This window comes from Tenrec ecaudatus, chromosome 17 (assembly GCF_050624435.1).
Source record: "Tenrec ecaudatus isolate mTenEca1 chromosome 17, mTenEca1.hap1, whole genome shotgun sequence".
In the NCBI taxonomy this organism is placed as follows: Eukaryota; Metazoa; Chordata; class Mammalia; order Afrosoricida; family Tenrecidae; genus Tenrec; species Tenrec ecaudatus.
The window spans coordinates 54,406,319-54,428,420 of NC_134546.1; the positions used below are offsets into that span (position 1 = coordinate 54,406,319).

The following is a 22,102-nucleotide window of genomic DNA, read 5'->3' on the forward strand; positions in this document are numbered from 1 at the left end:
GATCCGGGCAGCCCTGGCTGGGTCTCAGATGGCGCTGATAGAACCCAGGTGCCTGCCCCTCCGAGGCACCCATCTCTGGACTTCTGGAACCCATGTGTTTCCGGCCTCCATCTGGAGCCCAGCTGAGCCCCTCCAGGGGTGGGGACTCCATGGGGGCCTGTCCCTCTAATGTTGATAGCCACAGAGCAGGGAAGGTACGGACCTGAGTCAGCCATGTGACGGCAGCCCTGGGGCACCTGGCCCCGCTGTGTGCTCTTGGACAAACCCTTATCCCTCTGTGAGCCTCAGAGAAGGATCTTTCATCTCCAGCGTCTGCGCTGGCATTCTGGGCCCAAGCGTCCTGGAGACAGGGAAGGGACTCTACATCTACCAGAGAGAGTCTATGGCTTGTGTCGGGCCGGCAGCAAGGCAGGCTGGGCTGGCGCGGGGCTGACAGGCGGCAGTGAAAGCCCGCTTTGGCACGGCGCCCTCAACCCCCCTGGATGGGAGCCGTGGTTCCTCTCCACCCCCGGTTCCCATCTTCCACCCCCGGGGCCCCAGCCCCACCCTGCCAAAAATAAACCCAGACCACCCTGTTTCATACCAGCCCGATCCACCCAGCCCTCCAGAGCCCGTTGAGTCACCACTCAGAGCTGCTCCTTTTATAACCGTCTGAGTCACCGGTTGTGGCCGTGGCTCCGTAACACAGCCACGGCGCCTCGGCCACTCCTCTGCCCCCAATAGGCCCACCGAGGGGAGCCCAGGCAGCAGCCTCAGCCTGTGACTCCTCCAGACCTGGGGAACTCACCCGCTGGCAAGCCAGAATTCTGCGCCTGCCGCTCTCCCCAGGACAGCCCTTCAGGGACTGACCTTGGTGATAGAGCTCATCCTTGCCAGCCTGCTGTGCCCAGGGTGCCATTCCCCACCCACCCCAACCAGGGAAACCACCTCTAAGCACAGAGGGCATGCTGGCCTTCTAGGGGTGAGGGGGGGCAGGCAAGAGATGCCTAATTCCCGCCCCTCTTCAGCACTGTGCCCAGAGAGCCATGAAGATGTCTAATGAATGGAAGCCCCCACTTCACACCTCCCCTGCAGTCTCCACCTCTCCATGCCCAGCCTGGAACTCCATCTATCCCTGCCACCCATCTCTGTCTCCCACATCCCTGTCTCCCCCATCCCTGTCTCTCCCCATCCCTATCTCTCCATCTCTGTCTCCCCACATCCATATCTCCCCATCTCTGTCTCCCTAGCCCTGTCTCCCCATCCCTGTTTCCCCAACTCTGTCTCTCCATCTCTGTCTCACACATCTGTCTCCCCTCATTCCTGTCTTCCCACATCCCTATCTCCCCCCATCTCTGTCTCCCACATCCCTATCTCCCCTAACCCTATTTTCCTATCTCTGTCTTCCTAGCCCTGTCTCCCCTAGCCCTGTATCCCCCCTGCCCTGTCTCCCCCAGCCCTGTCTCCCCAGCTCTGTCTCTCCATCTCTGTCTTCCACATCTCTGTATCCCCTCATTCCTGTCTTCCCACATCCCTATCTCCCCTCATCTCTGTCTCCCACATCCCTGTCTCCATCTCTGTCTCTCCATCTGTGTCACCCCATCCCTGTCTCCCCCCCCCAGCCCTGTCTCTGCATCCCTGTCTCTCTAACCCTGTCTCTCCCTATCCCTGTCTCTCCAGGTCTATGTCTCTCCAGCCCTGTCTCTGCATCCCTGTCTCTGCATCCCTGCTTCCCTGTTCTTTCCTCTTTCCCTCCATCCTTTGCCCCATGCTGGTGGCCGTCCCACCCTAACCTCAGAACCCCCTCTGCTTTCCCAGTAGACATAACAGGCCCTCACCTCTGCCTGTTCCCATAAGGGACTCTGGGCCCCAAGAGACCAATCCTGGGAGAAATTTTCCATCCCCCTTACCCAAGTTGTCCTCAGTTCGGTCCGCACCCACCCCACCCCCCACACTCCGCCAAAAGCGGCTACATCCTGTCCCAGGGAATGTCAAGATCCCACAGGCACTTCCTTGGGGACTGAGAAAGGGGGGTGGGGTGTAGGGGGCCTGGGAATTGCCCCACCTCCACCCCCTGCCTGAGAGGAACAGGAGCCTGCATAGCCTCAGACCCCAGCCGCCTCCTGTCTGTGGCCAGGCCCCCAGCTATAAATAGGGGCTCTGATTCTATTTTCTTTAGAAACAAACGCCTGACTCTCTCACCACAGGCCCAGAAAAGTATTCTCTCCCTAGCTGTGTTCTACCCTACCCTGCCCTGGCCACTGTGTCCAGCCCCCAGCCTCTGGGCGCTGGTGCTCGGGAGAGGAAAACCCCTCACACACACACACACACACACACACACACACACACCATATACCACACACCATACACAGATACATACACATATACACCATATGTGCACCACACACACCACAGATACATGCACCATATGCCGTATACTACACATACACACACACCATATACCACACACAGACACATAAACACCATTCACAACACACACAGACACACACCCATATACAGAAACCCATACATGGCATACCACATACTCGTACACCATAGACAAAGCCACACACCGTATACCACACACACACGTCATACATACACACACCATATACCACACACACAGACATACACCCAGCTCACCTGGAGGACTGTGGCCCTGCTGGTCTGCCCTCCCTCCCTGTACCTAGCAGGACCACTAACATGGTGACCACACCACTGCGCCACCGGGCTATAGGGTTAGGATTTGGATTAGGTTTAGGGCTAGGGTTAGGGTTCTCACCTCTCTTGAGTGCGCCCGTGCCAGCTGGTGGTCCCCGAGGCTCCCAGTAGTCAGGGAGAGGGGAGGGCTGGGGGCTCAGCCACATTGATATCTGGGGGCCGCAGGAGGACCCTGCTACGGTGCTCAGAAACAACGGGGTCCCAGCGAGGCTATCACGTGAGTGCTCAGGAGAGGTGAGCAGAATTGCCTGGAGAGGCAGGGGACTTACAGGTAGGAGGCTTGATCCTGGGGCTACAGGAGTCCACAAAGGTTTCCCAGCAAGGCAGGAGGTGGGGAGTTGGGGGGGGGACTGTCACCATGGAGGGTTCTGGCTGCTGTTGCTGAGGGGGGCGGGCGATGGATGTGGGGGCGATCTGCCATGTGCTGCGCACACTGTGAGGGAGGGGAGAACCTGGAGCATTTAGAGGTGGGGTCGGGTGGACAGGATGAGTTGGCTGAGGCTGGGGAAGAGGAGGGACCCCAGTGATGAGTTTCCACCCACACAGGTGGGTGGTGAGGCCTGAGGGAGGGTGGATTGGAGGTGCAGGAGGGGGGGTGTTCTTCAGGAGCTCTGGGGGTGCTAAATGCGAGGTCAGCAGTTGTAAGGATCCAGCAGCTGCGATGGGGGGCAGGGGCGGGGTCCTGCTGTCTGCCGCAGTGAAGGTGGACAGCCTAGAAACGCTCTGTAGGGGCCACAGGGCTGGGAAGTCAGCCTGGTGGCCTTAGGATGTCCAAGGGAGCTGCCTAGTACCAGAGCCCAGGGGACACTGGGGGCTCAGCCCAGAGGCCAGGAGCACTGCTGCTGAGGACAGGGAAATAGATGCATCACAAAGAGACTGTGCCTACGGCTGGGAGGGTGGTGGTGGCTGGAGAGAGTTAGTGTAGGGACCACAGGAGTTCAAGGACTTAGGGGGCAGTGCTGGGCCCCAGGGACCTGTCTGAGGAGGGGTCAGGCTGTTCAGACACAGAGGTTCCAGTCTGCAGATCTCAGGGGGTTCCAGCCAGGGTCTCTTGTCCATCCGCCAGGCCACGCCCTTTCCCCAGGCCCCCTGCAGGGACATGGGCACAGCCCAGGACATGCAGCTCAGCTCCCTGCCTGTGGTCAGAAACCCCCCTAGATGTGGACGTTGCCTCCTTAAGCACTGTCAGTCTTGCCCGGGCAGTGGCCACTTAGGCCCCAGGTGGCTCTACTATGCCACAACCTGGCACTGGGGAAGTACTGCTGGGCTGGGTTGATCAGGGAGCAGGCATGTGTCCTGCCCCCTCCCCCCCTGGCCCCCAGTTTCCTTTCATAGATAGGTAAACTGAGGCCCAAGGGGACGTGACGAGCCATGACTCTGGGAGAAGGTGACCCCGACCCAAGCCTGCATCCCCACAGTGTCCTGGACAAGGAGACTCTCCCCATATCCCAGATGGGGAGTTCATCCAGTAGCTTTCTCTGACACACACAGCCTCTCTGCACAAAGCTGGGCCACCGGACTTCCTGTCCAGGCCTCTGTCCAGACCAACAGTCATGGCTTCCATGCCCCCCACCCCCTCACCAAGCTCACACACTCACCATCTCCCAGCCCAGCCAGCCAGATTTGGGGAAGCCCTGGGCCTCTCCCCAGTGGCCCTTAACGGTTTCTTGTCCCAGAACTGGGGCCCCACTTTCAGCTGAGCAATGGGCTTCTCAGCACTGGGTGATGCCCAGGGGAGAGGCCTGCCCACCAGGCTCCTGGGAACAGGCTTCCCCAGCCTGGGCAAAGCCCAGCCCCCCAGCCCCCCTCACTGCCCTCCTGCTGGCTCTCCAGGCCTACAAACACCCCACCCCCACCCCCAGGGCCGGCACCTACTGCTGCCCTGCAATATGCCAGCCCCCCAACTCCACCCGGAGAGGCTGGCCTCCAAACTACCCATAGAAAGCAGATGCTCTTTCCTCCACCCCGACCCAAACAGAGGGAGCCCCAGGGGCCAGAGAGGGAAGAGCAGTCTTCCTCGGCAGGAGGCCAGCTCTCACACCCTCCTCCCAGGCCAGCCCAGCTGCAGATGCTCTGCTTCCGATTCACACGCAGCCCCAGCCCCCAGCCCCCACCTCACCCTGTGTGTGCACGAACTCCCACTCTGCATGCTCTCTGGCACCCACAGCCCCCAACTCTGCACTGCTCACCCGTGAGACCCCTACTCACCATGAGACCCCTGCTCACCCGGTGCACAGCCTTCTCTGGGCCTCAGTCTCCTCACCTTTGGGATGGGATGGCTCACAGGGACCCTGCTAGGGCTGGAGGGGAAGCTGTACAGATCCCAGAGCTGTAAGGGCCCCTCGCTCAGTGTCTGCCCTGCTAGAAACCTCAGTGCAGCCCGGGCCCACTCACGTGAGGGTCCCTGTCCCCGTTTGGGGCATGGGGGGTGGGGAAGGGCCTGGGGATCCACCCATCTCCTGCCCAGCGAGGAAAATTATAAGGCAGGGAAAAGCCTGTTGGCCCTACTCCCTGCACACAGGAGCCCCACCCCTGCTTGCAGGGCTTCCACAAAGACTCCATTGAAGCCCCTGCCTCCTGTCCCGCCCTCCAGCCTGGGTGGACTCCACGCCTCCTCTTCCAGTGGGGCCTCTCATTTTCCCTCCCGCTTCCTCAGCTCCCAGGGGCCCCGGGGCCAGGCAGGGAGGTGGGGCACCCAGGACACCAGTCCTGCCATCACGGCCCCTCCCGTCGGCCCTGTGGCATCTCCCACCCCGCCTACCCCCTGCTTCCTCTCCCCCACCTTCCAGAAATTGTCCCCCAACTTGGCCCTTCCACAGGGGGGTAGGGGTGGTGCTCGGGCACATGGTTGGAGGATAGGCAGCTGGGCCAGAGCCCAGCAGATGGTGAGGAGGTTGTCCCCTCCTGACAGCTTCAGCCTTGTGGGGGACCAAAGAGCCAGCCAGACTAAAGGCCTCCTACCCCGAATGTGAGTCTAGCACAAGAGCTCAAGGGCAGGGAGGGCTGCGCCTGCCCTCTGGCCCCATCGAGGTCTCTGCTGGGTATAGCTGTGAGGGAGAGGGCAGCCTCCTGAGAGGGCAGCTACTGCAAGTCCCCATGGTGGAGCTTACTGTTGTCCTCCTGACAGGGAGCAGGGACCCCCACCTGGCCTTTCGGCTATAGGCTATAGCAGCGGAGCCTGCTTCAGGGAGGGAGCATTGCTCTGTGAAGCCAGTCTGGTCCAGTCCTGCCCTGCAGGATCTGCAACTGAATGAGCCCCAGCCAGGCAGCCAGGCCTGGCAAATGAGGAGCCATCTAACCTGGGGTGGGGGGCGGGGAGCTCTCTTCCCTTTGGTCTGAGCTGTGGTCTGCCCCCTGGAAACCCCCCCTGCAGCTGGGGCTCAGGGTCCTGGACTGACCATCTGGTGATCGGTCCATCGGGCTAGGATTTGTTGGGTGAGCCTGGTACGAGGCAGAGAGATGCCCCCTCCCCCTCCCACACGCAGACACACACACCTCGCAGGAGCTCACTGTCTCCTGAAGGAGGCATGCTGACAGGCCGCCACAGGACAGCACCTACTGTCTGAAGTCTGACTGTGACAGGAGGCCAGCAGGGAGCCACAGGGGGATGACCCTGTGAGGGCCAGGGTGGGCCCAGAAGGACAGAGATGCGGTGCTGGTGACAGGGAGGGTGTTCTAGCACAGGAGCAGCATGCTCAACGGCAGAGTCTAGAGAACATGGCCGTGTGTGGAGATGGGGGCGGGCAGGGGACTTGGGAAGGGGGGGAAGGGGTTGGAGGGCTGGACAGGACCAGACAGGACATTCTCTGCCAGGGCTAGAGCCTGAACATACCCTGAAGGATTCGAGCAGGTGGACTCCATCCCCTTTGTTCCCCTGAACTCTGGCCAGCTGGGGGCGGCCGGGTAGAAGGCTGACTTGGAGGTTGGAGACGATGAGAGGACCAAGGCAGTGGCCCAGGCCCTGGGGTAGCCATGAGACAGGGGGAGCCCCTGAGCAGGGTGATGAACGGCAGCGAGCCTCAGTGAAGGCAGCAGGCTGGAGGGAGGGGCGAGGCCGGAGGCCTGGTTTCCTCCTGAGGTGGCCCTTCGATGGACAGGGGTGCCACGGCTGAGTGATCAGGGGAAGGGAGCCATGTAGGAGGGCCAGCAGGCTGGATAGGGGGGACAGGAGGAGACAGTTTCAGCCTAGTCCAACGGGGAGCCTGGGGAAGTAGACGTGGTGTCCAGTCATGGTCTACTGTCCAGAGCTAGACTGTGGACCCCACATCCCCCTCCCTGCTGCCACCTCGATGTGCTTCAGTGCACACACCGCAGGGCACTGACTCTCGACCATGCACAGCGCCCTGAGGGGCTGCAGGGGGCCCATAGGTGCTGTCGGGTCTGGCACCTTGCCCTGTTATCCCAGCTCTGACATGGGAGCGAGAGCCAGCCACACACACAGATATCTGGCCCCATAGGCCTGGTTCCAAACTACTCTGCCCTAGTTGCCACAGAGCTTTGCCAGCTTGGTTCCAAAGCACCGGCCACAAGACAGTGAGTCTCTCCGAGGCAAGAGGAAGGGGCCTAGCCCAGGCCTGGAGGACCCACGTGGCCTCTGGGAGGCCAGGGGTGCTGGGCAGCCATCTGGTCCCCATCCTCAGGCAGGGCCTCATGCAGTCCTCGTGAGCCGACACACCCCCCCATGAGGACACAGAGAGCCCTTCAGTCCTGCCTCGGCCCCAGGGGCCTATCCCTGCCACATCTCTGCCTATCAGACCTGGTGCCAGACCCCCTGGGGGTTGAACCCTTCCCCTAGGTGCACGCGCACACACACACACACACACACACATGCCACCCCTGCCTTCCTTTACAACAGGTTACTCCCAACGCCACTCCTTCTCAGAATGCCTTAATTTGTCTCCTCCATTTCCTTCTCAGGGGTAGGCTACCCTCTCCAGCCCGGGATCCATCTTTGTGTAGGAGTGAGGGGCTCTGTTTCTTAGATCCCTTTCCTGAGAGCCTGTCTCTCCCTGCATGGCACCCCTTTGCAGCACCATCCTATTTGTGATTGAATGATGGATTGAATGAATGAATGAGTGAGTGAGTATGGACCCTCCCTCCTCCTCTCTCCTCCTCAGCAGACCGGGGTGTTCCCCCCTGCACACACATATCCGGTTCTCCAGGGGGAGGGAGAGGGGGAGGCTCCTGTGATCGGCATTCCCCAGGGGCCATCCACCAGCCTTCCTGGCTCCCAGGCTTTCTCCCTTATAAAGCCGGGCAACAGACACCCAGGAATTCAGCTGCCGCCCATGACGTATGCTGGCTTCAGGCCCACCTGGCTGCCCCCAGGCACCCAGGAAGGCATCAGGAGCTGGGCACCGGGGAGATTGCCAGTGGGTAGAGCAGGGTGCTCAGATGAATGGGCACCAGGCAGGGCCTGGGTGGTGGCACGCTGTCCATTGACTTCATCTCGGGAGGCTCAGTGTGTGTTGGCAGACAGGACTCAGGGCTGACCCTCTGGACTGATCTGGGGCCAGGGTGATGCCCAGGGACAACACAATGGGAGACAAAAGCATGGAGAACTAAACTAGAGTCTGAGCGGGCCAGGATCAGCAGCCTCCCTCCAAACTGTACATGGCCCTGTGCTTGAGAAGTGCCTCTGGCCAGCCTGAGAGGGCTGGGGAACAGATGGCAGTGCCAGCCCCTGGGAGCCCTGCTCTCAAAACCCTGCAGAGAGTCAGGCATCATGGTGGGAGGAAGCCACATGCTTGCCCCCTACACCCCGGGCAGGCTCTAGGTCCCCATTGACCACCAGGGAGAGCCCCTAGGGCCAGGAGACAGCAGCACCACCCGTGTCCTGCCAGAGGGGACTTGCTGGGGGACCTTAGCCTCGGGTTCCTGCCGCCCGGACCCCACCTCCCCATTGGAGAGAGGCGTTCCGGGAAGGACACAGGCTCTTTCTGTGCCCCCAACCCTAGGTCTCAGGAAGGGATGGAGCGGCTCCACCCTGGGCCCAGACAGCAAGGCCCTGTTCATGGGAGGAAGGGTGGGAAGGCAGGAGACTTCACCTTCAGCAAACCTCTCCATGGGCTCCAGGCAGGAGGGGCAGGAACCTCCCAGAACACACAGCCCCTTTCAAGGAGTCGGGCCCAGCCAAGCAGCAGTGGGCAGGCACCGAGGGGCAGGACAGGCCCGGGCACAATTCCTGCTCTGTCCTGGCAGCTCCCGGCCCACGCTCACACGCACACACACACACAACCTTATGCAAACTCAACACATACACCCACCAGCCACCCACACACTTGCACACACACATGAACACATGTGTTCACAGCCCTGCGAGTGCTCTGTGCCCAGGCAAGCTGACACATTTCCTGTCTCCGGCTACAGACCCTGGGGGCATCCTGCACCCACCATACCAAGGGCATCCCTTCCTGGGCGCTCACACCCCTGCCCTCTGCACACCCTTCTGGAAGGGCCCTGAGGAGGAATCTCCAAGACAGGAGATGGGGGGCAGACCTTATGCTGCCTAGTGGCAATACTTAAGTCAGCACGAGGCCTCTTCTCCTGGCCTGGGGGTGGCCCAGGTGCCTACTACTGGCCTACCTGGAATTAGGGTGAACCCCAGCGCTCTCTGACCCAGGGCTGATCCCCAACCCCCAAAATCAGGCCACTGTGCCTGGCTTTCCCTGCTGCCTTTCCTGCTAACCCTCTGCCTCAGTGGATGAGAGGGCAGAAGCCCACCCATGGCAGCCTTCCCTGTGCCTCCCTGCTGGTCTCTCCCTCTGTCTCATCACCCCGAAGCTGCCCGTTGCCCTCCCTCTCTGCCCCTCTACACCAGAGATCCCTAGGAAGCCCCCCAGGATTGACTCCCAGTCGCTGGTCCTCTCTTCTGCACCCCCTCTACACCCCACCCTGCAGGAGAGGGGCTCTGGGATCTTACAACTCCAGCCTGTCCCATCTGTCCATAGAGCAGAGGAGGAGTCTGAGGGGTGGGGGTGATGTCAGAGTTTCCAGGGCCGTGTCCAGGGCAGCGTCAGTTGGAGCCTCTGCTGGGGCAAGGGGGCTGCCTGGCCTCCCGCACGCTCCTTCAGCCACAAGGCAGCCTGTGTGAGCCCTTCCCTGCCTGGCCCCACAGGAAGCAGCAGGGCCCAGCCCCTCAATGGGTCCTTTTAGACCCCAGTGCTCTGGAAAATACACTGTTTCCTGCCACCCTCCTCTCTGGCCTGGAGAACCAGGCTGAGAGCCTGTTGCTCTCTTCTGTGTGAGGGGGGTGGGGGGGTGACAGGGGGCCATGGGTCAGTGCTGAGGAGCTCTGCTCTTGGTCTGCCCCAAGGGTCTTGTACATGCAGTCTTAGCTTGGGGGAAGGGGGTGCTGGAGGGGTTTATGGCCGGCTCCAGCAGGGAGGTGAGGCAGGTAGGCACTTGTTGAATCACAGACTTTCAGGGGAGCAGGAGTCCTCATTTGTAGTGCTGGCCTCTCTTCAGGGCTTAAGTATTCCCACTGTGGGCAACAGCTCACAGAATTCCTGAAAATTTATCCATCAGCCCTTGCCAGCTCCAGCCCACCACTCAGGGGTGGGGAGGAATCCATCCTGCAGGGGCCCTGTGCCCCCACCCCCCGCCGCCACCCTATCCCGTGCTGTGACCACCACAGCATCGTGCTCTGTGGTTTGCCCGTAAGAGCCAGTGTCCTTGCAGATAAGCCACCACCACCACGCCCCTCCCCGCCCCAACCTGGCACAGGCCATCCCCTCTCACCAGCTCCATGTACTGAGTCCCTTCCTGGCCGTGAGATGGCTTGGCTGTCCTTGTGTGATTCTCTGCCTCCCAGATGGGGGTTCTAGTGTCCACAAGTGCTGGTGAGAGGTGATAACTGGGGGTGGCGGGAGGGGGCCTGTAGCTCAGCCCGGGAAGACCATTATCAGTCTCTGCCACCCCTAGCAGGAACGGAAGTCAGCTGGTTAGAGCTGGCTAGATACGGCATGTATCTGGCTGGTGCCAGAACATCCCTATCAGAGCCATCCATCAGCCTTGGCTTTACTCACATGAGGCTGGGGGAGCCCGCAAGGATGAATCACTGTTGTTTGTAACCCACTCTTGTCTGCCCCCCACCCCCACCTCCAGCCTGGGACATCTCGGGGGGGCGGGTGTGAGGGGGGCGAGACTCAATTGACACTTGGCAAAGGCCCTAGTGGTGCAATAGTGAAGCACTCGGCTACAGGCCTGTTGGCTGGGGACTTACCCCTGCCCAGAGGCAAGTCAGAAGCAAGGCCTGGTGATCTGCCTCCAAAAGTTCCGGCCTGGAAAACCCTACAGAGCAGTTCTACCCTGCACACGCGGGGCCGCCATGGGCCGGAGTCGACAGTGACTAACAGCAGGTGCAGCCAGAAACCAAACCCACAAATGCGAGTCGATCCCAACTCAAAGAGACCCCCGACAGGACAGGGTCGAACTGCTCCTGTGGGTTTCCAAGGAATAGGAGCCTCATCTTCCTCCCATGAGCGGCTGGTGGTTTTGAACTGCAGACCTTGCGGTTAGTAGCCCAATGTGTGACCATGGAGCTCAAGGGGAGCTAATTTGGAGAAACTGCCGAGAGGAGGTGGCCATTTAAAAGGAGCCCCGTGTGGGAGGAAAGGGCCGTGCCCGTGAAGCCCCTGACCTTGGGCAAACACAGATGTGGCCTGCTACCCTGGGAAGCCCTCTTGGCTGCCCAGTGGATGCCCAGCACCTCTCGGGCCCTGTCCTCCAGCCTCACCCTTGGCTGGAAGGACGCTCAGCCATGCTCAGCCTGCTGCTTGGCCAACACAAGAACAATAGGGCCCGGTGTGAGCACTCACCAGGGACCAGTAATAACACTACAGCAGGAAGCAGCACGGGGGTGGAGCCTGTTTGGGATCCAGCACTGCACATGGTCTCTTTCTGGCTTCAGCTTTTGCTCCTCAGAGGACTCTGGCCAGCTGGCTGTCCCGCCCACCCTGAGTGCAGCCTGGCCTGGACGAGAAAGAGGTGGCTTCCCATCTCAGCGCCACCACTGGACACTAGCCATGGCTCCAGCCAGTCCCTGGAGGGGGGCACAGCATGACTGTGGCGTGCAGGGTACCCACATTCAGGCAGGAGTCAGATCCGAGTCACTTTGGGGCAGGCCTGGTTCTCCTCAGAGAGGCAGCCACCCAGTCAAGGGATTAGACCAGTGGCCTTTCCCTCTGAGCTATGGAGAGGCTGGATGGAGAGTCCATCGAGGTCCCAAGGAGGGGGGTCAGAGCTGGCCAAAGCTCTGGCCCCAGCAAGTTCCCAGAAAGAGGCCCAAGTTGCTGGGTTTTGACCACCTTTGGAGGCCAGATCCTGGTGCCAAGACCAAGGAAGTTCTGGGATCTGGCAGGTGCCCATAGGACAGAGCGCATAGGAGAGCCGGGAGGCTGCCCCGGCATGGCCCCCCACCCCCTGCAGCCTCCTCCTCCTGAGTCTTGACCACAGCCCCTCCCTGCCTCCCCCCTCCCTGACACAGCCTCCTTCTTCGGAGAGAACCACCTGGAGGTGCCCATGGCCATGGCCCTGACCCACATAGACCTGCAGCTGCAGTTCTCCACAGCCCAGCCCGAAGCCCTGCTGCTCCTGGCCGCAGGCCCGGCTGACCACCTCCTGCTGCAGCTACATTCTGGACACCTGCAGGTCAGTGACATCCCAGGGGACGGGGGTGGGCCTCCTCTTGTGTTCAGTGGCCTCCCACGGACTGTGTGACCCCTCTACACATCACTTTCACCTCGCGTTCACGCCCGTTCATCCCCGTGCTCACACAGCCCCTAGTGGAGAGAGCTCGAACTGCACGGAGCTACTTTCACTCGTCTGCGGGGCGGGGCGGGGAGGCTCCACACCTTGGCCCAGCCTAGACTTCCCTTCCTCCAGGAAGTGTTGCCCAGGCACCTACCCTCTCCAGAGCTGCCAGTACCCCCTCGGTACCCCTCTGCCGTGGCATCAGCATCACCCTCTACTGCCACTGCCTGCTGCTGAGGGCGATGTGAGGTGCCCATGGTGACCCACGTGTGGCAGTACGGAACACCATCCTTAGCTTTGAACTCCCCGCTGTATCCACCCATGTCACCGAGGGCCTTCCTCTTGTCCCACGGCCCTGCTTTACCAAGCAGGACGCCCTTCTCCAGGGGCTGGCCTCCCCCAACCACATGCCCAAACAATATGAGATGGCATTCTCATATTGGCTCTGAGGAACATTCATCCTTGGCTCTGAGGAACATTCTGGCAGTATTTTCCCCTGAAGACAGATCCGTTGGTTCTTTTGGCAGTCCCTGGTACTTTCCACATCCCTTACCAAACGTGCTCCGATCCTTCACGCGACTGAAATGCGCCGATTCTCCTTCTGAAATTCGGTCTTCTGCTTCAGAGTCCAGCCTCACATGCATGCTGAGGAGAGTCCTTGCCTTGAGACCACTCCTACTTCCTGCCGCTCCCCGGTTCCAGTCAGCACAAGCTGGATCCACAGGGGGTCTTCCGACCCCCTCCTGAGCCTTCCTCCCAACCATGAAGGGTTTGGGGAGTTCTGACTCTTGTTGCTATGGTTAGTGGGCAGTTGAGTTGACCTTGACTCCTGGACACTCTGTTGCATTTCCAAGACCAAGCCTCACAGTGAGATCTCTCAACCTGTCTTCCCAGGGGACACTGAGTGGATTTGAATAGCCAACCTTTCCATTAGTAACCCAGCACCACTGAGGGACTCCTCTAGGGTCTTACCCAGCCGAAATTTGAGGATCCATTTGCTTCTGCACCCCAGTGGACGTAGGACTGTGGCCTGATGGGGCTGCTCCTACCATAGCTTCTCACTGCCACCAGGTGTCACTGTTGAAGCCTGGCCGCCAGGTACAGTCTGGCTCTGCTGTCTCCCCTGCCAGGGTACTGGTGCCACACCCGAAGGGGGCGTGCTGCGTGCTATGACCCCCGAGGTCATAGCTTCTAGGTCTTTGCTCTCTCGATTCCAGTGTTTGGCCACCACCCAGGCTACTTCTGGTTCTGGTGTGTGTTCGTGAGCCTCTTTCCCCTCTCCACCTCCCCAGGTCAGGGACCTTTCCTCTTGGAAACATTCCAAGCAGAGTATCTAATTGGGCTCCCTTGTCCCTGGGCAGTGGGCTGTCCTTGGGGAACTCACCAGGGGGGGGTCCACGCTGCCACTTACTGCAGGCCCACAGCCACTGAGTCAGAGGGCAGGGTAGAACTTTCCCGGTGAGTTTCCAAGACTAACTCTGTATGGGAGTAGAAAGTCTCATTTTCACCCTCAGAGAGGCTGGTGGCTTCGAACTGGTGACCTTGCAGTTAGCGGCCCAATGAGTAACTCACTATGCTACCAGGGGTGCCCATTTTTCCAGAGTGAACACTTTCCAATTGACACGGTGATTTCCTGGCAAATCTCAGCCAAGGAAAGGATACAACACGAGGAGTGGCATTCTAGAAGGGCACCTGGTTCCCCGTCAGTCTCTTGTGGGCAAGGACCACATCTGACCCCCATCGGGGCCCCCAGAGCCCAAGCAGGCCTGGGGGGGCTTGAGTTTGGGGAGTATGTGAGCACTGAATGCAGAGGTGCCCAGAGGAGGCCTGGGCTCTGGGGGCCCCAGGGTTGAGGGACTCGGTGTGTTTGCACAGGAGCAGGATGAACTCCGGTTGGGTTCTCCTCCAACTCCACTGTCCCCCTTTCTCCCCAGGTCAGACTCGTCCTGGGCCAGGAGGTGCTGAGGCTGCAGACTCCCGCAGAGATGCTGCTGAGCGACTCCGCTCCCCACACCGTGGCACTCGTGGTGACGGACAGCTGGGCCGTGCTCTCAGTGGATGGTCACCTGAATGCCTCGGGCCCCGCCCCGGGAGCCCCCCTGGAGGTTCCCTACGGGCTCTTCTTAGGGGGTGCTGGGAGCCTCAGCCTGACCTACCTAAGGGGAGCCAGCCGCCCCCTGAGGGGCTGCCTCCATGGAGCCACCCTCAATGGCCGAAGCCTCCTCCGGCCGCTGACCCCAGATGTGCCGGAGGGCTGTGCAGAGGAGTTTTCTGCGGGGGATGACGTGGCCCTGGGCTTCTCCGGGCCCCACTCTCTGGCCGCCTTCCCTGCCTGGGGCATTCGAGAGGAGGGTAGCCTGGAGTTTACGCTCACCACAAGAAGCCGCCAGGCGCCCCTGGCCTTCCAGGCGGGTGGCCAGCATGGGGACTTCATCTACATCGATGTCTTTGAGGGCCACCTGCGGGCCATGGTGGAGAAAGGCCAGGGCACCGTCCTGCTCCACAACAGTGTGCCCGTGGCTGACGGACTGCCCCACGAGATCAGCGTCCACGTGGACACTCATCGGCTGGAGATCTCCGTGGACCAGTACCCTACCCGCACCTCCAACCGAGGGGTCCCCAGCTACCTGGAGCCCCATGGCAGCCTCCTCCTCGGGGGCCTGGACGCGGAGGCCTCTCGCCACCTCCAGGAGCACCGGCTGGGCCTGGCCCCAGGCGCGGCCAACGCCTCCCTGCTGGGCTGCATGGAGGACCTCAGTGTCGACGGCCAGCGGCACGGGCTCCGGGATGCTCTGCTGACGCGCCACATGGCGGCGGGCTGCAGGCCGGAGGAGGAGGAGTATGAGGAGGAAGCCTACGGCCCCTACGAAGCCTTCTCCACCTTGGCCCCCGAGGCCTGGCCCGCCCTGGAGCTGCCCGAGCCCTGCACCCCCGAGGCGGGGCTTCCGCCCCTCTATGCCAATTTCACCCGCCTGCTGACCATCAGCCCGCTGGTGGTGGCCGAGGGCGGCGCTGCCTGGCTCGAGTGGCGGCACGTGCAGCCCACCCTGGACCTGAGCGAGGCGGAGCTGCGCAAATCGCAGGTTTTGTTCAGCGTGCTCCAAGGGGCGCGCCACGGGGAGCTGGAGCTGGACATCCCGGGCGCCCAGGCGCGGAAGATGTTCACCCTGCTGGACGTGGTCAACCGCAAGGCCCGCTTCGTGCACGACGGAGCCGAGGAGCCGACCGACCAGCTGGTGCTCGAGGTGTCCGTGACCGCGCGGGGGCCGGTGCCCTCCTGCCTGCGGCGCGGCCAGACCTACATCCTGCCCATCCAGGTCAACCCCGTCAACGACCCTCCGCGCCTCGTCTTCCCGCACGGCAGCCTCATGGTGATCCTGGAGCACACGCAGAAGCCTCTGGGGCCCGAGGTCTTCCAGGCCTATGACCCGGACTCGGCCTGTGAGGGCCTCACCTTCCAGCTGCTGGGCAGTCCCTCCGGCCTCCCCGTGGAGCGCCGGGATCAGCCCGGGCAACCGGCCACCGAGTTCTCCTGCCGTGAGCTGGAGGCGGGCAGCCTGGTCTACATCCACCGCGGCGGCCCCGCACAGGACCTGACGTTCCGGGTCAGCGACGGGTTGCAAGCCAGTCCCCCGGCCACACTGAAAGTGGTGGCCGTCCAGCCGGCCATCCGGCTCCTCCACAATACAGGGCTCCGCCTGGCACAGGGCTCAGCGGCACCCATCCTGCCCACCAACCTGTCGGTGGAGACCAACGCGGTGGGGCAGGACGTCAGCGTGCTGTTCCGGCTCACCGGAGGCCTGCGTTTCGGGGAGCTGCAGAAGCAGGGGGCTGGTGGGATGGAGGGCGCAGAGTGGCGGGCCACGCAGGCCTTCCACCAGCACGACGTGGAGCAGGGCCGTGTGCGGTACCTGAGCACCGACCCTGACCGCCGCGCGGAGGACACGGTGGAGGACCTGGCCCTGGAGGTGCAGGTGGGCCGGGAGATGCTGAGCAACCTGTCCTTCCCAGTGAGCGTGCAGAGGGCCGACATCTGGCTGCTGCAGCTGGAGCCCTTGCACACTCAAAACGGCCGGCAGGAGGCCCTGACCACAGCCCACCTGGAAGCCACTGTGGAGGGCGCAGGCCCGAGCCAAGCCTCCTTCCACTACGAGGTGGTGCAGGCCCCCACGAAGGGGAACCTCCGGCTGCAGGGCACCCGGCTGTCCGCCGGGCAGGGCTTCACCCAGGATGACCTGCAGGCTGGGCGGGTGACCTATGGGGCCACCGCTCGGGCCTCGGAGGCCGTGGAGGACGCCTTCCATTTCCGTGTCACGGCCCCACCACACTTCTCCCCCCTCTACACCTTCCCCATCCACATCGGCGGGGACCCCAGCGCCCCTGTCCTCACCAACGTCCTGCTCTCGGTGCCCGAGGGCGGCGAAGCCGTCATCTCTGCCGACCACCTCTTCGTGAAGACCCTCAACAGCGCCAGCTACCTCTACGAGGTCATGGAGCGGCCCCGCCACGGGAGGCTGGTGTGGCGGGACACGCAGGACCAGGACGCCACGGTGATGTCCTTCACCAACGAGGACCTGCTGCGTGGCCAGCTGGTCTACCAGCATGACGACTCCGAGACCACCGAAGATGACATCCCGTTTGTGGCCACCCGCCAGGGCGAGGGCAGCGGGGGCACGGCCTGGGAGGAGGTCCGGGGCGTCTTCCGAGTGGCCATCCAGCCCGTGAATGACCACGCCCCTGTGCAGACTGTCAGCCACGTCTTCCACGTGGCTCGGGGCGGGCAGCGGCTGCTTACCACCGACGATGTGGCCTTCAGCGACTCGGACTCGGGCTCAGCCGACGCCCAGCTGGTGCTGACCCGCAAAGACCTCCTCTTCGGCAGCATCGTGGCAGTGGACGAACCCTCACGGCCCATCTACCGCTTCACCCAGGAGGATCTCCGCAAGAGGCGGGTCCTGTTCGTGCACTCGGGCGCCGACCGCGGCTGGATCCAGCTGCAGGTGTCCGACGGACAGCACCAGGCCACCGCCCTGCTCGAGGTGCAGGCCTCGGAGCCCTACCTCCGTGTGGCCAATGGCTCTGGCCTCGTGGTCCCCCAGGGGGGCCAGGGCACCATCGACACGGCCGTGCTCCACCTGGACACCAACCTGGACATCCGCACTGGGGACGAAATCCGCTACCAGGTCACCTCCGGCCCACGCTGGGGGCAGCTGCTCCAGGCTGGCCAGCCGGCCTCGGCCTTCTCCCAGCAGGACCTGCTGGACGGGACCGTCGTCTACCACCACAATGGCAGCCTCAGCACCCGAGACACTCTGGCCCTCTCTGTGGAGGCGGGCTCCGTGCGCACAGATGCCAGCCTGCAGGTGACCATCGCCCTAGAGGGCCCACTGCCCCCGCTGCACCTGGTCAAGCACAAGAAGGTCTACGTCTTCCAGGGAGAAGCCGCTGAGATCAGGCACGACCAGCTGCAGGTGAGGGCAGCAGCTGGCCTACAGGGCCTCACACCTGGATCTAGATGTGTGTGCTTTAGGGTCTGACTGGCTGGCCTGTGACAAATGTGCGTGCTTGTTCTGAGTGTACACCTGCGTGTGTAGCATGTGCGAAGACCGCTGAGGAGTTCATAGGTTGTACTGTCTGCCTGGGGGTTGTGTGTGTGCACGCATGTTGCACGCTGGCCAAAAAAGCACACTGCCGGCCCCAAAATCACAGGCTCTCCAAAGTGGAGCGTGGTCCCTGGGAAGCTGGCTGTGGGAGGGGCTTAGCTACCCCCAAAGGGCTTCTGGGAAAACAGGTGACACGTGTGGGCCGCCAGCAAGCGCCCCCCAGAGGAGGCAGTTTGGGGGTCAAGCTTTAAGGGCAGTGTGTGTGTGATGTGTACATGTGTGTATCATGTACGCATGCCCCCTCTGATCAGCTGTGTGTCTGGGTGGTGTGTGTGCGTGCATGTGTGCAGGGGAGTGTGCCTTTCATACTTCCCTGGGGCAGTGAGACATGTGGACAGTGGGCCTGTTCTGAGCTCTGGGTCAAGCCAGCCTCCTCCTCTGACCTGAGTCCTGTCCCCGTGACCTTGTGTTGACCAGGCCGCCCAGGAGGACGTGCCTGCCGCAGACATTGTGTTCTCCGTGAAGACCCCGCCCAGCGCGGGCTACTTGGTAATGGTGTCCCAAGGAGCCTCTGAGGACCAGCCGCCCAGCCTGGACCCTGTGCAGAGCTTCTCCCAGGAGGCAGTGGATGCAGGCCAGGTGCTGTACCTGCACTCCCGCCCCGATGCCTGGAGGGATGCCTTCACCCTGGACGTGGCCTCAGGCCTGGGCACGCCCTTGGAGGGTGTCCTCATGGAGCTGGAGGTGCTGCCCACCGCCATCCCTCTGGAGACACAGAACTTCAGTGTCCCTGAGGGGGGCACCCGCACCCTGGCCCCGCCGCTGCTGCGCGTCTCCGGGCCCTACTTCCCCTCGCTGTCCGGCGTGGTCCTGCAGGTGCTGGAGCCGCCCCAGCACGGGGCCCTGCAGAGGGAGGACGGACCTCAAGAGCAGAGCCTCCCGGCCTTCTCCTGGAGAGAGGTATGGGAGCCCAGAGGGCCCAGGTGTGCAGTACAGCTCTGGGGCAGGCTGTGGGGGGCAGCCCCAGGGCCTCCCCTCACTCAGGAACCCAGACAGCATGACTCCCATTCCCCCTGCAGACAGCGATGCTCTGGAGGGGCGTGCAGGTGTGGGGCTGAATGAGAGCCGGTGCCCGTGGACCTGCAGCCCAGCACGCGCGCGCGCGCACACACACACACACACACACGTCTCCCTGTAGGTGGAGCAGCAGCTGATCCGCTATGTGCATGATGGGAGCGAGACCCGGATGGACACCTTCGTCCTGGTGGCCAATGCCTCAGAGATAGACCGCCAGAGCCAGCCCGTGGCCTTCACCATCACGGTCATGCCCGTCAACGACCAGCCCCCCATCCTCACCACCAACACAGGCCTCCAGGTGAGAGCGTTCCCGGGGCTGCCCCCCACCTGTCAGCGAGTAGACCAGGGTCTGTCCTTCTGAGCAGGCCATTGCCCCACTCTGAGCCTCCGTGTCCTGTGCAAAATGGGCATCCTGTCAGGTGCTTCGCTGTGTGGCTGGGAGGTGAGATGAGCTAATGCTGTGGACAGGGACACAGGTGAGCAGTCTCATTCCTGGGCACTTAGGAGGACAGTGAGCAGCCTGGGAATGACCACGCTGGGGCCCTGCTGTCCCTTGGGCTTGCACAGAACAGGCGGCCTTTTCTGGGGCTCAGGATCAAACTCCAGGAGGAAGCCTCTTCCAGCCCTGAGGGTGAGCTCAGGGTGGAGGGGGTATTAAGTAAATGAAGGCGACAGCTGGGTTCTGGGGTCTCCGTCTTAGACCCCATGGCAGGGCAACTGTGCCCACACTCAGCAGAGGGAAACGCTGAGGCCCAGCGAGATGATAGAACTTCTCCAGATCACAAAAGCTTGACCTCATCCGCACCGAAACAGTGCTGGGTGGACAGGACTGCACGTGCCGGCCTTGGGGGTGGGGAGTTTCAAAAGCGGGCTGACTGGGGCCTCTGGTGGTATAGATGTGTGGGTATTGGTAAGTGGTGGGTGGGCAGAGGCAGGGCTTCCTTGGGGCTGTAGCTGTGCAGCAACTGGCCACCAGGTGGTGCTGGCCACCCATGATTGGTGCCGGGCCGGGCACGGAAGCCCCACCCATACATCGTGGCCTCTCCTTCCAAAGCTCAGCCTGCAGTCTTCCAGAGGCTGGCAGGGGTGCGCCTAGGGAGCCCATGAATCCCACGGGGCCTACTTTTTGGATATGGGAGCCTCTCCCCAACACTGGAGGCACCCTGGCAATGGAGTGGGCACCCGAGGGGCTGCTAACTGCAATGTCAGCCTTCAGAAGCCCCCAGCCAAGCCTGGTAGAAAGAGTGACAGTCTCAGAAACCCACAGGGCAGCTGGGCCCTGTCCCGTAGGGTCGCTCTGAGTCGGCAGGGACTCGACGGCAGTGAGTGTGTCTTGTGTTTTCCTCCTGCACTGGCCTCCAGTTGCCGGTGCAGCAGGACCCTGCCCTGTGGGCAGAGGAGAAACTGGGTACTCCCTGCTTGTGGGGAGGACCAGGCTGTACACGGCACCCCTGCCCTACCTACCTAGGGCCCTGGACAGCCAGACACCTGGGCCATCAAGCCAGCAGTGTTTCAGCCCCTGTATCCCCTCTCCGGCCCACCCCCACCCAGGCCCTCAGGAACCCAGCCATTCTCAGCCCTGGGTGCCCCCTCACCTTCCTCGCTGCTGGGAGAACCTGCCTCTGAGGCAAGGCAAGAGCAGCCCTACCAGGAAGAGAGGGCCCAGCCAGCGGCGCGGGGTGCAGGGCTGAGGTCGGAGAGCTTGGTGAGGCGGAGAGATGCGGGCTTGCAGAGGTGGGGGACCTGGGCTGGCCTTGAGGCACAGATCAGACCAGGGCCGATAGTCAGGAGGGTGCTGGGGGCCCTGGGCAACAAGAAAGGTGAACAGGGCTCAGGAGAAGTGTTGGAACCCTGGCTGTGGTCCCAGGGAGGGCCTGGGTGGGGAGGGGGCGGGAGCATGGAGGGGCAGCACCTTCACAGGCCTGTGTCCCCAGATATGGGAGGGGGCCACTGCGCCCATCCCCCCGGAAGCCCTCAGGGCCACAGACAGAGACTCAGAGCCTGAGGACCTGGTCTACAACATTGAGCCTCCCCGCAACGGGCGAGTGGTGTTGCTGGAGGCCCGGGACACCGAGGTCCGCAGCTTCACGCAGGCCCAGCTGGACAGCGCCCTGGTGCTGTTCACACACACAGGTGGGTGTTGGGAAAGGGCCCCCTCATGGGTGGGGGCTGGGTGGGGCCCACAAGACTCAGCTCCAGGTCTGTCCTCAGGAGCCCTGGACGGAGGCTTCCACTTCAGCCTCTCGGATGGCGTGCACACATCCCCTGGACACTTCTTCCGTGTGGTGGCCCGCAAGCCGCTTCTCCTCTCCCTGGAGGGCAGCCGGACGCTGACCATCTGCCCAGGTGGGTCTGCTGGGCACTCCTGGGGGTAGAGCGGTCAGATAGCATACCAGGGTCACGCAACTTCGGCCGTCCCAGGCTGAGCCCGAGCCGGGGCTCCGGCAAAGGCTGACAGGCCCCCTTCATCTCCCTCAGGGTTCACCCAGCCCCTTAGCAACCACATTCTGAGAGCCAGCTCCAGCGAAGGCACGGACCCCCGGCATCTGCTCTACCGCGTGGTGAGGGGCCCCCGGCTGGGTCGGCTGCTGCACACCCAGCAGTCCAGCACCGGGGCAGCCCTGGTGAACTTCACACAGGCTGAGGTAAGAGCCCCGCTCTGTGCCCGGGCACTGGGGAGAGTGCCCCACAGTCACCTGGAGCTTCCCCATGCCCCAGCAATATGAAGGAGTAGGTCGATTGGCCACTAGGGGTCCAGGCTGGCCGAGCCAGCAGGGCAGCTGAGAAGAGCCTGCTTGGCAGACCCATCATAGCCCCCTGTGCCCCTCCCTCCCGAGAAAGCAGGCACTGGGCGTGTTGGCAACGCCTTTGTCCCACAGCACTGAGCGCTGAGCCTGCCAGGGGGCAGAGGCCCATGTACAGTTATGGAAACTGAGGCTCAGAGAGATGAGGAAACGATTCCAAGCACT

General features: G+C 62.4%; 1 protein-coding gene across 2 annotated transcripts in view; it reads left to right on the top strand.

Moving 5' to 3' along the window:
* CSPG4 (chondroitin sulfate proteoglycan 4) overlaps positions 1-22,102 on the top strand; it is a 34,305-nt gene that overhangs the window by 7,062 nt on the left and 5,141 nt on the right. The window contains exons 2-8 of one of the 2 annotated variants that reach the window (XM_075535345.1): positions 12,188-12,351; positions 14,388-17,924; positions 18,534-19,016; positions 19,255-19,431; positions 21,068-21,266; positions 21,333-21,479; positions 21,612-21,778. In XM_075535345.1, the coding sequence (XP_075391460.1) occupies positions 12,188-12,351; positions 14,388-17,924; positions 18,534-19,016; positions 19,255-19,431; positions 21,068-21,266; positions 21,333-21,479; positions 21,612-21,778 (4,874 nt within the window). The remainder of the gene's footprint in view (positions 1-12,187; positions 12,352-14,387; positions 17,925-18,533; positions 19,017-19,254; positions 19,432-21,067; positions 21,267-21,332; positions 21,480-21,611; positions 21,779-22,102) is intronic. The other variant, XM_075535346.1, reaches the window with a different exon arrangement.